At 37.8% G+C, this 16,219-nt stretch overlaps 1 protein-coding gene across 11 annotated transcripts in view; it reads left to right on the top strand.

Moving 5' to 3' along the window:
- The window catches only part of vps9d1 (VPS9 domain containing 1), a 74,626-nt gene that overhangs the window by 18,749 nt on the left and 39,658 nt on the right, over positions 1–16,219 (top strand). For all 11 annotated transcript variants that reach the window (XR_015759920.1, XR_015759926.1, XR_015759922.1 and 8 more), the window contains exons 6-10: positions 775–837; positions 2,807–2,859; positions 5,991–6,078; positions 6,787–6,872; positions 10,819–11,411. Coding sequence is in view for 4 of the 11 variants with exons in the window: in XM_043706681.2 (XP_043562616.2) it covers positions 775–837; positions 2,807–2,859; positions 5,991–6,078; positions 6,787–6,872; positions 10,819–11,411 (883 nt within the window). In the remaining 7 variants the exon portion in view is untranslated. The remainder of the gene's footprint in view (positions 1–774; positions 838–2,806; positions 2,860–5,990; positions 6,079–6,786; positions 6,873–10,818; positions 11,412–16,219) is intronic.

Below are 16,219 nucleotides of genomic sequence, written 5' to 3'. Positions count from 1 at the left end.
TTGCATTTTTTTATTAGCTGTGATATGCTCAAGGATGTCCTTGGGTTTTGAAAGGTGTAGTGTAACTGAAGTTTCTTAATTTCTGTACATCTTTTGACTTCGTTACAATGCATGATCCCATGTTTCAAAAGCTTTTCTGCATTGTTAGCCAGAAAGATCTTTATTATAAACCCAAAGAGGAAAACTCTCAAAATGGAAAATTTTATTTTTTGCATTTTTGTCCAGTTTCCCGTTTCTTCAGTTGAATTGTCTGTGAACATGAGTGATTTCTTTACCCCATATCTTTTCAAAAACTAACTTGACATTTTAAGTTTATTTTGATTTGATGGATAATGATTTTCAAAACTAATATTGGTAGGTGAGAGTTAAAAGTAATGAATAACCTTTCCAAAATCCAATGAATTTGGACTGGATTCATTTTCATCTTTCAAAATGTTTGCATTTATTTTGGAGTTGGATTTGCATAACTCTGAACCCCAAAGCTAACTTTCAATAAGGAATATAAAAATAAACGATGATACTTTTTTTTTGTGAACTGAGATGTTAGTTTGCAGGACTGGAAAAAAGATTTGCTTCCTGTAACTGGTTTTTAGGTGAATCGTGAAAACAAACTGCCGAGTAACTAAACACAGTGAGCCAAGTCAGATAAAAGTGAAGCTATCACCCTCACAGATGGAAATACATTTCACTTGTGACTTTTGTTAAAATATCTATCTCCTAAGCATAAGCATTTTGACATTGAATTTTCTTGTCAAAACGTGTTTTCATTTTCAGAGATTGTCTCTTCAGCGACAGATGATGGAGAACTTGATCATTGCACAGGCAAGGCAGGCGGCTGTATCCTTTTACTATAGTGACATACTTCAGTGCAAATAACTACTGGAGAAATTTAGGGTTGGTCAGGTTTCATTTTGAACTTTAGCAAAGTATTTATAATGATAGCTGTGCATCAGTGGTATATGTTTTAGAATTTCCTGTTTAATAAGTGTAATAAGTGGGCGGCACGGTGGCACAGTGGTTAGCATTGTTGCCTCACAGCGCCAGAGACCCGGGTTCAATTCCCGCCTCAGGCGACTGACTACGTGGAGTTTGCACATTCTCCCCGTGTCTGCGTGGGTTTCCTCCCACAATCCAAAAGTGTGCAGGTTAGGTGAATTGGCCATGCTAAATTGCCTGTAGTGTTAGGCGAAGGGGTAAATGTAGGGGAATGGGTCTGGGTGGGTTGTGCTTCAGCAGGTTGGTGTGGACTTGTTGGGCCGAAGGGCCTGTTTCCACACTGTAAGTAATCTAATCTAATCATATAATACCACTTGCATTCCCATGAGTAGGTCACTGCGATGTACATGACTTTGAAGTAATTACCCTTGGCAAGCATTGCTGAGATGCCAGCAGTTGTTTCATCTTGCATTAAGAAATTGGTGGAATTCAGAAATCGCTTATTCCAGTAAAACGCTATCATCACTTTGCTTTGTGCATTTATTCTTTGTCCATCTGTGTAGGATGATCCTTTCTTGTTTTAATAATTGCCTACCTCATACCAACTCTAATAATGGTTTTTGATTCCACCCTGCATCTTTATCTCTGAAATCTCCCAAGAATTATCCTTGACCTCCTGCTATTTCTGCTATCTATGTGCTATTTGCAGCACTATTCAAAGATATGGTGACATGTTTCTCATGAATACAATGTTACACAGCCTGTATCATTCCAACAAAGCACTCACCCCTTCATATGACAAACTGTGTTTGTTAACATGACAAGCTGTGCCAGCTGATCTAAAACTCCTTCCCGTTAAACATTGGAAAGGACAAAGCCATTGTCTAACCCTTGCCACATTCTGCATACCTTCCTTTTATGCAACTGTGGGCATTGTCATTAGTTGATTTTAACTATTGACAATTTCAGTGTTCCGTTTGATCCTAAACTTAAATTCTGGCACTTTTTGCTCCATCTTACAAATATTTCGTACTCTTCTGAAGAAGTGTCATACTAAACATGAAGTATTAACTGTTTACCTATCCACAGATAGTGCCAGACTTGCTGAGTTTCTACAGCATTCTCTGTGTTTGTTACCTACTTTCATCCCTGTAACATCAGTCAACCAGACACCATTTTGTCTGGTGCATTTACCACATCGAACACTCCTAGCTGACCTCTTACTCTCACCGTTTATACACTTCTGCTTACCTAAAGCTCTGCCTGTATCCAAAGACACACCAAGTGTTTCTTGTCTGAAGTCCCTCTTCTCATGGCTTTACATTTGGTCTGGTATTCAAAATTCTCATATTCAACCTATTTCATGTCTTTTTTTCCCATCTCTGTCTCTGCACCCTCCTTCCAGCCTCAGTAATTACATCGTTAGTAAGGTTATTCACTTTGAGTTTTTTTAAAAAGTAATTGTCTCACATAACACTTCTAGTGCTTTGGAACAAATCCCTTTATTGAATGCAGCAATGTGCAAACATTAGCCTTGTTTCCATTTAGAGAGGTTGACCCTGCTTTGGAGAGGGTCAACAATTGATTTAGGGCCTATGATAAGAAACCTGACTAGATGCGTAAACTCTTCCACACCTTTTTCTACAGTCCTACCTTTCAAAAAATGCAGACTAATGTTTACCATCTTGAATAGTTAACTTCTGGGAGTTTAAGGTTATTTGTTTTTCATTTAAGAAAGAAAAGAGGTAATCGTGCATTTTTAAAGTGGTATTTATTCCTTTACGTTCTGCGTAACTTTAAATATTCAGGGAACCATGTTGCTTTAAAGTTATACCAGTTGAGCAAATATCCATAACAGTGTACTGTACAGCTGCAAAGAAAGATGGAAGAACGGAGAGTGAGACTTCAAGAAGAAGCCAACAGGTGATAAAGTCTTAAAGTTGCAACATCAGTGATTTTCCAGCATGGCATATAATTGGTCATCTACTATCCACAAGTAAAACTTTTTTGACACAATGGTTAATGCCCTGCCTCTAAGCCAAAAGCTTAGGATTCAAGTCCTACTCCACGTCTTGATGGCCATGGGAGATGCATCCATAACCTGGTCACCAGGTTGTTTATCAAACTGAGAATCCTTCCAAGAATCTGTGACACATGGCCAGAGCATGACAACTCATGGTGAGTCATGCTTGGAACGGAGTGGTGCCCATTAGGCTATATACTCTGGCAACAGTGGAGCATCCTGTGTCAGGAAACTTCGCAAAAAAAGGCATAAACCCATATTTTGTCTGCCTCATGTTGCTGGGCATGGGACGGGGACAAAAGAAGAAGAATTGATAACTACACTCCTTTTGTGTATTTTTAAGAAACTTGTCTAGAAAATATTAAATATTAGCAAAAATGTACTGGCAAGAGAACATGAATGGAGACTAGATCAAAAGATTTTAACTCTTGTTAACTCAATGAGAATATCTGTTTGCGGTTCAGATTTGTTACTTTTGAGCCGCATTTGAATGATGTTTGTCAGGAAATCAGCCCCTGACCGGGTTCGGTGAATGAACAATACAGGGTTGATACCCTGCCTCCTGGGACTAAGTTTGACAGCAGCAATCTAATCTGTGGACATTGAGGACCTTGCAGCTGAGGAAAAGGTCGGAGATCCTAAGTAAGCAGAACCTCGGCTTCCTTGTGGGGCCCTTGCTCTCCTGTGTCCCACAAAATAACTTTTCTTTTAACTTTCCTTAGAGGGTTTAAAGATTTAGCTGAGAGTGTGGCTGTGATAAATACCCACAATGGATTAAAGTTCCATTAAAATCCCACATACATTGTCTGTTGGACACAAGGAGCTTTTGGAGATTACTGAAAAGTGCTAAGGTAAACTTTCAGTGCATTACTGATAGTGATGGCTGCTATTTTCTGTGCAGCTTTGTTCTCCCACTCCCAAAACTCATTTTCCACTGTTACCCTTCCTCATCAACCCAAGTCTCCTTGTGCTCTTAGTTCTGCAAAGAATCCTCTACATTTTGTCATCTTCTCCACTTCAATCAGCATGTTGCCTGCAATCACTCCTTTAGCACTGTCTGGTCATTGACTTGATTTGAGCGAGGCCTGAAATTGCTCCCCTTGGTGACAGAATCATACTATCACCATCTCATCAGAAGTTGTTCAAAACAAAAAATGAACATAGCTTGCATGGGAGCATATATTTTGTTCATTCCTATGTGTTCCTATTCTTCTTCCATTCTTTCAATCTGTCAAGTTGATGATTTCTACCTAAAGAGTACATTTTGGGTTTTGTTCATATACACGTGACACGTAAGTCCATTTTAGTTTGCTTATTGAGCCAGAATTTGGCTTAGAAATAATGCAAGTTACAATATCAACAAAAAGTTCTATTTACACTGCATCTTTAACAAAAGAAAGCACCTCTGGAACATTATCAAGCAAAATCTGATATTGAAACAGATAAAGAAATATTAGCATAGATGGCAAAAGTTTGGTAAAAGAGGCATTTTTAAGGAGCATCTTAAAGATGAATAGAGACATACTGGCAGTTAAAGAGGTTTTAGGAAGCAAATTCCAAAATTCAAGACCGAAGTAGCTAAAGATATTGCCATAAATGAGGCGCTTGTGCAAGAAGCCAGAATTGGAACAGTGCAGAGATCTTGAAGGGTGTAAGACTAGAGGGAGCTACAAAATTGGAAGAGGCATGGCCATGGAATGCTTAGAAAACAAAAGTAAGAATTTTACAAATAAGGTGCTATCAGTCCAATATTATCAGATAAATCAACTAGAAGTTAGAGCATGAGCGAAGTGCTGGCAAATGGACGAGATTAGGTTGGGATACCTGGTCGGCATGGACGAGTTGGACTTGAAGGGTCTGTTTCTCTGCTGTACATCTCTATGACTCTATAACAGAGTATTGGACTGACTTAAATTTAAGAAAGCCAACAGCTTTCACTGATAAATCAAAAAGCAGCTTCCCACAACGACACACATGCAGTTATAAGTGAAGATCCTGAAGCTGCTGACTTGCCCTACTTTTTCACAAGCTTCACCATAGTTATACCTTGCAGAGAGACTTCATGTTGAAACATGTGAAATGCAAAACATTGTTTTGCTTTGATGATTGATACATGTTAAACTTGTGAAATAAAGTTTGAGCTTGTTTATTCCGGTGTAAGTCAATATTTATTGATGCAATAAACCTTACTCTTTGCAACTTGACTTGTTTGGCATTGAACATGTTCTTTTATAAATGTGGAGATAATTGTCAAATCTTTAATTTTCACAAATTTATAGAGTTGTAAAATAAATCTTTATTTTTTTGTTTCTTTTATTTGTTTCTAATCCAGTATTTTCACTTTTTATATTTGGATTCTATACAAGATTTGGTATTGTATTCACTATTCTAACTGCCACTTTCTCATTCTGACCCGACACTGCTTATTAGTGATTCTTCAGTTTGATTGCGAAAGGAGATAGACAGTTGTATGCCTTGTTCACATGGGTCCCAGCTTCTCTGTAGAGGTTGCTGTACTGAATGATGTCTCTAATTGTAGTAAGTTCCTGCTCAAAATTCCATAGAAAATAGTTAAAAATCACACAACACCAGGTTATACTCCAACAAGTTTATTTGGAAGCCCTAGTTTTTGAAGCGCCACTCCTTCATCACGTGTTTGAAGCTCCAAAAGCTAGTACTTTCAAATACACCTGTTGGACTATAACTAGGTGTTGTATGATTTTTAACTTTGTCCACCCCAGTTCAACACTAACACCTGTAAGCCTATAGGAAATATGTAGAAAAGTACAAGTGTTTGGCACACTACTTTGGGAGCTTTGTAGCTTTTTAGCGAATGTTGCAAAGAACTAAAAATGTTAGTTTGCAGATGTTGTAAGTGTTTCAGAAGTCTGCTTTTTTGGATTTCTTCCACATCTTATATATCAGTTTGGTGGTGACAATACAAATTTTTTGAAGACTTTGTGTAGCAATTATTATCTATAATGTCATAATCAGAAGGTATTGCATCTGATGCATTTGATTCCTTGTTAAGGAGATTTTCAAGCAGTGCCACACTGACCCCTGAAGAAGAGGAACAGAGAAATATATACACCAGCATTTTAGAGTTTGAGCAAGACCATGTAAGTACCAGCAGAAAAACATGCCATTCTGTTCAAATGTACTGAAACACAATAAGAGTTTAACGTTTCCAATATACTGTAGAACAAATTAATTAAAAAAACTTACTTTCAAAGGTTTAGTATAATCTTGACTATTTAGTAACTACTCAATTCTTCCACACACTAGTCCCTTATGTTATATTTTTAATATTTTCTAAACAATTCAGTGACATTCTGACACACCTGAAGCAGGTGGCACTTGAACCTGACTTTCTGGCTCAGAGATAGGGTCAATATCACTGTGCCACAGAGCCCCTTTATGTTCTGTCTTTATATTTATTCAATCAATTCACCCCAATAACCCATTAAACTACATCTTATGGTAAGACTGAATGCAACTTTATGCATTTTACAACTGCAAAATTTGTTGTAAAAGCATTGAAATAAAATATGCCATTTGTGTCGAGACTCAATTTTTCTACATTAATTTTATTCAGTTGTTAGTTTTAAAATAATAGACATTATTCTATACAAGATGTGCATACGCAATAGACTTTTAAATGAAGCAAGTTTAGTATTTAGCTTTTATTCATCGATTGTATAGTTTAACAGACAACAGTTTATTATTATAGTTGTCGTAAAAATTCTTTTGACCTCTATTGAATGCCAACAGCAATTGAAAAGCTTTTCAAAATGAATGATAATTATACTTTAAATTTTTTTCTGTAGGAATGGCCCAAACAATGGAAAATGAAGTTAAGGTCGCAACCTAATGACCATGTTCTGGTAGCTGGCCTTTTATCCCAAATACTGAGGTAAAGATTTTATTTAGAAGTGGGTGAGTTGATAGAATCCCAGTGAAGATGTTGCAAATGTGGCAGTTCTTTTAATTAGTCAATTTTTTTCGAATTGACTGTAGAAGATTAAGGAAAGTTATAATTTCTTATTATAACTAGCCTGTAACTGCAAGATTACTCCAATGATGGTGCTGAGGTGGAGATAGTTGAGACCGTCAAGTTCCTGGGAGTGATAATCACCAACAATCTGTCCTGATCCACCCATGTTGACACTACAGTGTCTACTTTCTCAGGAGGCTAGGGAAATTCGGTGTGTCCATAAAGACTCATGAAAACTTTTACAGATGCACCAATGAAAGCACCCTATCTGGAAGCATCACAGCTTGGTGTGGCAACTGCTCTTCCCAAGACTGCAAGAAACTACAGAAAGTTGTGAACACAGCCCACTTCAACGCACAAACCATCCTCCATTCATTGACTTCATCTGTATTTCCCACTGTATCGGGAAAGCAACTAACACAGTCAAAGACACCCCCCCCCCCCCCCCACCACCACCACCATAATTCAGCTTTAGTCTTCATGCTTGATCCTGTCTCGTGCAACCTTCCAAGCTCCAAAAATGAGTTTACACCTTCAGTCACTCGTTGCCATATATAGCAAGACAGTGTGAACCTCACTGCAAGCCAGTTCATTTTGAATTTTGTTTTTGCATTGGTCTGTTCTCAGGCAAACCACTAGATGGAGTACCACAAGAGCTCAGTATTGTCCTGCAAATGCCCATGAGCATTTACTAATTTATTATTATTGAGATTTCTTTTGTTGCATGATGGATTTATTACAAAGCTTTCTTCTAACTGATTTTCGTGACTTGTTACAACCAACAAATTTTGCGCCAAAATGCTGCAGAAATCTTGTTATCTATCAGCTGTATTTAAAAGGTTTGCATTTCTTTTTCTTTTTATTTCCAGATATCTTTCTTTGCCTTCTTTTTCTTGCCATCCAAATAAACGTAGGAGTACTCCAGACTAGAGTAACAACAGGGCACTACATAAATGAAGAACAACTTAATATGTAAAGAATCTTATAGGAATAAAAACAGAAAGTGCTGGAGAAAATCAGCAAGTCAGGCAACACCCATGGCAAGAGAAACAGAGTTAATGTTTCCAGTTCAGCCTAAGTGTCATTGAACTTGAAACGTTAACTCTGTTTCTCTCTCTGCAGATGTTCCCAGGTCATGCTGAACTCCTCTCTACCATGAACTGTTTTTATTTCAGATTTTCACCATCTGCAGTTTTTTTACATTAGTTTTACATCCTTTCTCGTTGAGTTGGTAAAACTGGACCCCAGAATGAACTGATACATTAAGAAAGGAGGGAGAAACTTAAACATATGGCAGTATCTGAAAAATATTGTTACATTTGTACCATGATGTTTTTCAAAATATATTTCTTCTGTGTGGTCACATATAAGAGCAAACTTTTGAGGGCCTTGTGCTCTAATTTCTGAAATATAACATCCTCTGTCAAAGAAGAAAATGTATTTTTTTAATTGGCAAGAAAATAAAGTGCCAGTGAGTCACCCAGTGTAGAAGATCTCTGAAATCTGATTAGTTCAGAATTGTGTGATCCTCTGTAACTCTCTTTTTAAAAGGTACAAAAGTAATGTTGTCATATACCACAGGGCAACTTTCTGGGAGTCGATTGGTGATGGTTTAACCTGAGGGTCACCACACCTCTGGCAAAGGGCAGGGTTGGGAAGACTCCTCTTTTATGGTCTCCTCAGCCGGTGCAAGAATTGAACTCAAACTGTTGGCAACATTCTGCATCACAAACCAGTCATCCAACTAACTGAGCTATCCTTTAAAGTATGGAGGCAACAAGTTAAAATGCTTTGGAGGTGCCGGTGTTGGACTGGGGTGTACAAAGTTAAAAATCACACAACATCAGGTTATAGTCCAACAGGTTTAGTGGGCGGCACAGTGGTTAGCACCATTGCCTCACAGCGCCAGAGACCCATGTTCAATTCCCACCTCAGGCGACTGACTGTGTGGAGTTTGCACATTCTCCCCCTGTCTGCGTGGGTTTCCTCTGGGTGTTCCGGTTTCCTCCCACAGTCCAAAAATGTGCAGGTTAGGTGAATTGGCCATGCTAAATTGCCCGTAGTGTTAGGTGAAGGGGTAAAATGTAGGGGAATGGGTCTGGGTGGGTTGCGCTTTGGTGGATTGGTGTGGACTTGTTGGGCCGAAGGGCCTGTTTCCACACTGTAACTAAGTAAGGTTTAATTGGAAGCACTAGCTTTTGGAGCACTGCTACTGGACGCAACCACCTGATGAAGGAGCTGCGCTCCGAAAGCTTGTGCTTCCAATTAAACCTCTTGGACTATAACCTGGTGTTGTGTGATTTTTTTAACTAAAGTTACACTGCAATTGCCATTCTTTTTTACCTTATCTTAAAAGTGTTTGGGTGTAGAAAGAGGGCAATAAGTCAATTGTGTGTACACTCCCCTCCAAATAAGCAGCATGACTCGGTGCCAGTGCCTCTTCCAAATCTATCTTGTCAAGTGAAATAATTAATGATTCTACAATATTTTAGACATCTCAAGATGTGCATAATTTAAGCCTCGTGCTCCAGTTCAAAATGTACATTTTTCAAATCTTTTCCACCTTGCCTTTGGCTCTTACTGGAATTCTGACGGTCTATGATATCTCACCTTAACAGCAAACTGTTCAATAATAACAGATTGTTAGTGGCAAGCCCACCTTTATCTTTAACTCCTACAAATACATACATGTCTACTAGTAAAGTTCACCCAGTACTGATCAGAAACAAGATTCCAAATGAAATTTCTCCCTTTGAATGTAGCAGCCTTGCAAACTATTTGCATGTTAATTCATTTAATAAGAATTGGATTTTAATGCACAAGTATATCTGAAACCACTCTCAGCATCAGTAATGATCAAATAAAATTAACAGCTTTTCAGGTGTATGCAAACAGTACTCCAAAAATGAATTACTTAATTTGTGGGACTTGCTGAACAAAACTCCTAAATATTTTGCGAAACAATAATAGATGGAGGGATTTGTTGCATTAGTCTACAAGCTGTGTTATGGTTTCCATAAATATTTGCATAGTGTTGTCATTGTGGCCGACAGTGCTATCATCTTGCATAATTGTTCCCTGCTTTGCAAATGCTAGTCATTCATTTTGTAATTGTACTGAGGATTGCTAAGAACTAGCTTTAAAGTTTCAATTTGCTAACACTGCTTAGTGTTATCCACATCCAAATTTGAGTAAAACTGTCCTTGCTGCAAGAATGTTTATGTAATTCTGCTCAGCATAGAAGTCAGTTGTTTGAAACTGCATGACTCATATTATTTATAAGTATATTGTCATATGTTGACACTGATTTATTTTAAGGTTAAAGATGAGCCACATTTGTCCATCTGTTTACCCGTGACTATATGAAAATATTCAGTGATTCAGATTTGTTCTCACACGTTCACCTTTGTATAGAAAATGAAATATCACAATAATAATACCACAGAATTCACTACTTTGGACACTGTTGCATTACTACAAAAAACATATCTCTGAGAAATCTAAACAACTTTAAAATATATTGAGACATAATACACCCACTCCACAAATTATATTGCTGTATTTTTAAACTTATCATTAATAATTATTGAAGGAGCAAATGGATTTTTAAAGTTATGTAGATGGGTGACAAAAAAAATCAATTTCTATTTCCATTAATGTAATCCATACGAAGTCAAATGTGATTTAATTCAAAGTTTTAATATTTGTTTTTCATGTAAATTTAACGTTTGAATAATCATAAGGGTTCAGGATTTTGCAACGTGGGATTTAGGCAGTGACTGAATTTAGGTCAGGTATATATTTTCCCTTGTCCTCATCAGTTGTGAATTAATTTTGTTTTTGGTTAATCTGTTTCATTCCCTAGTTGCTCAGAATATCCAATCTCCCAACTCCTGAAGAAACTGCAGTGCAAGATCTACAGCAAGCTTTATCCGATTGTGAACAAACATTTTTTAGACCTGGCTAGCGTCAATGAGCTCGATGCAGGCACCGGATTGTATTCATCCCTTTCACAGTATTCTCTGAATACAGACGTGATACCTTCACTCAACAGAGGAAGCAGGTTAAAGTCTTCCAAAAGTGCATGCTGCTTGCAATCTGTTCAAGATCACAATAAAATAAATAATAGTGGATTAAGACACAGTTCTTCTGTTAGCTCATTTGCATTTGCTGAACATCAAAATGCAAATTCAGATATTAGAGATCAGAGTGGACTGGCTCAAAATATTACAGGTCAACAAATCAGTTCAACTTCAATTGTTACGCCAAATTTGATGGCTGATAAGGATAGCCCTTTTGAAGATTTGGAACATTATGTGATGAAGTTTGAGCAACAACCAGGAAGCATTACAGATAGTCTGATGCAGATGACAAACTCTGATCATCTTCATCAAATGGAAGATATTTCATTGCAAAATCTTCTGAAGAATATTGTAACAGATGTACATAATTCAATAGGTAATGTACTCATTCCCTTCACAACTTTGAATAAATGTAATTATTCTGTAATACCAGTAAATGCTGTGTGGAGAAGACATTTGCTGGCCAAAATAGGGAAAGTTGCTGTGAATTCTTGCTCAAGGTAATACTAGCATAGATATTTGAATTGTTATTGGTGCAATGTGTAAGAATTATATCATTTTCATAATCTACAATTGAAGTGGAGCAATGTGCATTAAGCCAAAATGGGTCACATTTAAAATTAGACTGCCCATTTATTCCTAATTTTGCTGCCTTTCTGCCATGTCCTGATTTATACTGGTCAATTCCTCTCCACCTCATTGTGCTCAAAGCCTTCTACCTTATGCCCAGAGTCTTACTCACCTGTACTCTCACCCGCTACTCCACCATTTATTGTCAAGGCTCACTTTCACAATTTCAAGGTTCACTTGAGAGCTGGCAGCACATTATCTGATGTTAGAGATGCTACCTTTATAATAGATCAGAAAACCCGTGTGCCCATTTTCCCTGTCAGGCAAACATAGAAGATTCCAAAGCATGATTCAGGGATGAGCAGAGGACTTCTATTATCCATCAATCAACAGAAACATGAACTGGTTATTTTTTCTCATGTCCAGGTTTGAGACCCTGCTGTGTAAATTTACCTGCTGAGCTTATTTATAGCAGCTTCAATTAAAATATGCCTTTTTGACTCAGGCACTTTATGCTTTCCTGAAATTGTGAAAGTTGCATAATTAAATGTAATATAGTTACTTTGCATCCTTATTCGTTCTCTCCTTTTCTCTGTCTTTGTTCTTATTTTTCCTCATTAATTCCTCCTTTCCACTTTCCTATGTATTATTGAATTTTCTGGACACCTCTACATCAGGTGTAATTGCCACCTTGTTAAGCTTTTAACCTTCATTAACTGAATTAGTCAGAAATCACCTGCACACTTCCATTTTACAACTAAGGTAGGTAACAATTCAAATGCAATTTCATGCATTTTTCTAGAGATCTGAGAAATTCATGTCTTACTGATCTATTGTACTAAAGGTATGAGATACATTTCTTGTCATCTAGATGAATGTAAGTTTGTTTTGAATTATGCGAGGGAGGTAAGATTTTCAAGTTAATGAGTCATATTTTTCTAGCATTATGGGGACATACTTGGGTCGTTGGCACCAATTAGGGAATGTGACAATAAGAGAATATGACGTATGTTAGATAAACTCAATCGAAATGTAGTCCAATCTTTGACTTGATACTGAAAATTCAAAAATCGTTTGTGACATTAAAATTAATTAGAACACAGCTGTATTTTCTTACAAGTAACTTTTATTTAAATCAGAAGAATTAGGGTTTAAAATTTTTTTTCAATGTGCCAGTATTAATAAAAGCTCGGTTTGTAGGTGATATTTCAGTCAGATACAAAATGAATGAATGTTCTGAGGAAACACAATGTTATAAATGAAATGAGAAACAAAAGTAGCCACTAGATGTCAGTATGCTTTAATGATCAGGATTTAAATTAAATTATAAATCTGGTCTGAATTGTTTGTCGGGAGGCAGTCACTGTTGATTGTGGCTCCATTCCTACATTTTTGCGCCGTGACCATGATCTCTAGTTCTGATTGGGATTTCTGATGGTAGCATCTTCAGAAATTCAGAACACAGTTTAAATCAGAATCCTTCACAGTCATGGATCATCTGGGGAAGCCAAGCTGTGTCTGCCTTTTATGGCACTAGCCACTGTCTTCTGCTAAGAATACATTCACTAACACATTAAAAAGCTTTGGGATATTTAAACATCTTTTCAGTGAGTGACTAAATGAACGTGGATGAGGTTAATGGGCTTGGATAGCAGCTGAGTAGGGAGGCAGACATGTCGTCAAGTCAGTTTCAGAGGTGTTCGCAGATCAGGAATAGTAAATTCATGTTGGGGGGATGATGAGTTGGATGGTTGGGTCACGGGAATCAGATGGTGAGGTCAAGTTTGGTTGGACAAAAATTGGGGGCGGGGGGGGGACCAAAAGCAATTCAGGGGTCAGCTATTTAGGTACCTGCGAACTAGACATGTTTTAACCTATTCAGTATTCCTGGGAAAACAATCCAAGTCAGTCATTCAATCAGAACTGTTCAACTATAGTTCAGGTTTTGGCTGTCAAATTCACACTTTTCAGGTAGATCCTACAGAATCGGTGCATATCGTCTTCCGAGGGGGTCCTGATGTTTATTCTCTGGTTATGTGTCTAGTCTTAGACTGTCCAAAGACCCCGAATATTTGGGCGTATATTTTATAAAACAAACCTGGAAGAAGGGCATTCAGACACCTGCACTATATTCATTCAGTAAGATTATCTGGGTATTCCTCTTCCCCCTTCTTTATTCAGTTGTTTCTCAAATAATTCCAAAAAGTCTGCACTTGCAATAGAATAACCAGTGCAATCAAATTGATCACATTTCTGTATGAAGAATTCCCTAATATGAGTCCAAAATTTACCATTCATTTGATTGAACTTGCTTTTATTCACTATTGGTAAGTTTAAAGTAACTATCTAGATGTTGTTTCTGTACTGTTCTCTGTCTTAATGCCACCTTAAGATCACCTTCTTCCTCACCTGTAAAATCCAATGTTCTGCATCTTTTTTCATTGCTTGGCCTTCAGATTTGAGGGATCAGCCTCATGAGTTTCTCTGAATTATTAAGGGATTGGACCAGCATTGGACATGGTCAGCAGGGTCAGCCTGCTATTTTGGTTATACAGTGCATTTTTTTTCTGCTTCATCCTTGCACATGTTTTTACACTGAATCTATTAGAAACTAATTTTCTTTTAGCCAAATTCTTAAATACATTGACAACATTTAATATTTATGCTGCCGGTTTTAGTCTTCCTATTCCTCATGATAGACTGATGAAGAAAGTGAAGTTGCATGGGGTCCAGGGCGTACTAGCTGGATGGATAGAGAACTGGCTGGGCAGCAGGAGACAGAGTAGTAATGGAAGGCAGTATCTCAAACTGAAGAACTGTGACCAGTGGTGTTCCACAGGGATCCGTGTTGGGACCACTGTTGTTTGTGATATACTTAAATGATCTGGAGGAAGGTACAGGTAGTCTGATTAGCAAGTTTGCACTAAGATTGGTGGAGTAGCAGAGAGTGAAGGGGACTGTCAGAGAATGCAGCAGAATATAGACAGATTGGAGAGTTGGGTGGAGAAATGACAGTTGGAGTTCAATCAGGGCAAATGCGTGGTGATGCATTTTGGAAAATCCAATTCAAGAGTGAACTATACAATAAATGGAAAAGTCCTGTAGAGAATTGATGTCCAGAGAGATCTGGGAGTTCAGGTCCATTGTACCCTGAAGATGGCAACACAGATCAATAGAGTGGTCAAGAAGGCATACGGCATGCTTTCCTTCATTGGACGGGGTATTAAGTACAAAAATTGGCATGTCATGTTACAGTTGTATAGAACTTTGGTTTGGCCACATTTGGAATACTGCATACAGTTCTGGTCACCACATTACCTAAAGGATTTAAATGCTTTGGAGAGGGTGCAGAGAAGATTCGCCAAGATGTTGCCTAGAATGAAGGGCTCTGGCTATGAAGAGAGGTTGAATAGATTAGGATTATTTTCATTAGAAAGTCAGAGGTTGAGGGGGAACCTGATTGAGGTAACAAAATTATGAGAGTTATAGACAGGGTGGATAGCAGGAAGCTTTTTCCCAGAGTGGGGGACTCGATTACTAGGGTTCATGAGTTCAAGGTGAGAAGGCAAACGTTTAGGGAGATATGGTGAATAGTTCTTTACGCAGAGGGTAGGGGGGGCCTGGAATGTCTTGCCAGCGGAGGTGGTAGTGACGGGCATGTTAGCATCATTTAAGATGTATCTAGACAGATGCATGAATGGACGGGGAGCAGAGGGATCTAGATCTTTAGAAAATAGGCGACAGGTTTAGTTGGTGGATCTGGATCAGCGCAGGTTTGGAGGGCTGAAAGGCCTGGTTCTGTGCTGTAATTTTCTTTATTCTTTGTATTACACTGCACTGATCTATGTTAATTTACGTATTTAATAATGCATGATTTGCATTATAGGTTTCTGTACACAAGTTGCTTGTGTAAAGGAGGAAAATAGAGCAACTTCTGCAGTCTTAGAATAGTCTAAACGTTTTCTAATACCCAATTTATGAACAGTGTGCCTCAAAGGTTTGGGAGACAAATGACCAGTCTATCTTAGTGCTGCTGATGAAGAATAAATATTCTATACACATATTATTTCCCTGATTTTCTTCAAATAATGTTGTGAAATCACATACAGCCACCTGAAAGTACAGATGGGGCTTTAGTTTAATGCCTCATTAATGATAGGTATTCATGGTGAGGTACTGCTTCAGTACTGATTGGAGTGCCTCGATTACGTATTTCAATCTCTGCATTTAATCCACAACACTAATATTATTGAGTTAAGATATGAAATAGTGCAGTGTTATCATGATGTCACGACAGCCCTCTCGCTATCGTGCATGTTTTATCCACTGCCATGCTTTGAGCTTGACTAATAGCCATTTCCCCTGGAATCTATGAAGATATTTTTTAATTGAAGCACCCAGTAGTCCTCATGTCATGGGAAAGTTTTCTATATTAAAAGCACAGTGCAAATATAACACTTATAGGCACCTTTGCAGAGACAGTGACATTGTGGTAATGTGCTGGACTACTGGTATTTCTAGTTTAACAACCTCAAAGTTCAGACTAATGCTTTCCAAATACAGATTCAGATCCCAACCTGGCAATGGGTGGAATTTGCTTTCAGTTACTATATC

Source organism: Chiloscyllium plagiosum, unplaced genomic scaffold, assembly GCF_037043375.1.
Source record: "Chiloscyllium plagiosum isolate Xiang-an unplaced genomic scaffold, Cpla_swu_hap1 HiC_scaffold_17, whole genome shotgun sequence".
NCBI classification, from domain to species: domain Eukaryota; kingdom Metazoa; phylum Chordata; class Chondrichthyes; order Orectolobiformes; family Hemiscylliidae; genus Chiloscyllium; species Chiloscyllium plagiosum.
The sequence above is the reverse complement of the archived record's forward strand: the minus strand, read 5'-3'. Positions and strand labels throughout refer to the sequence as shown.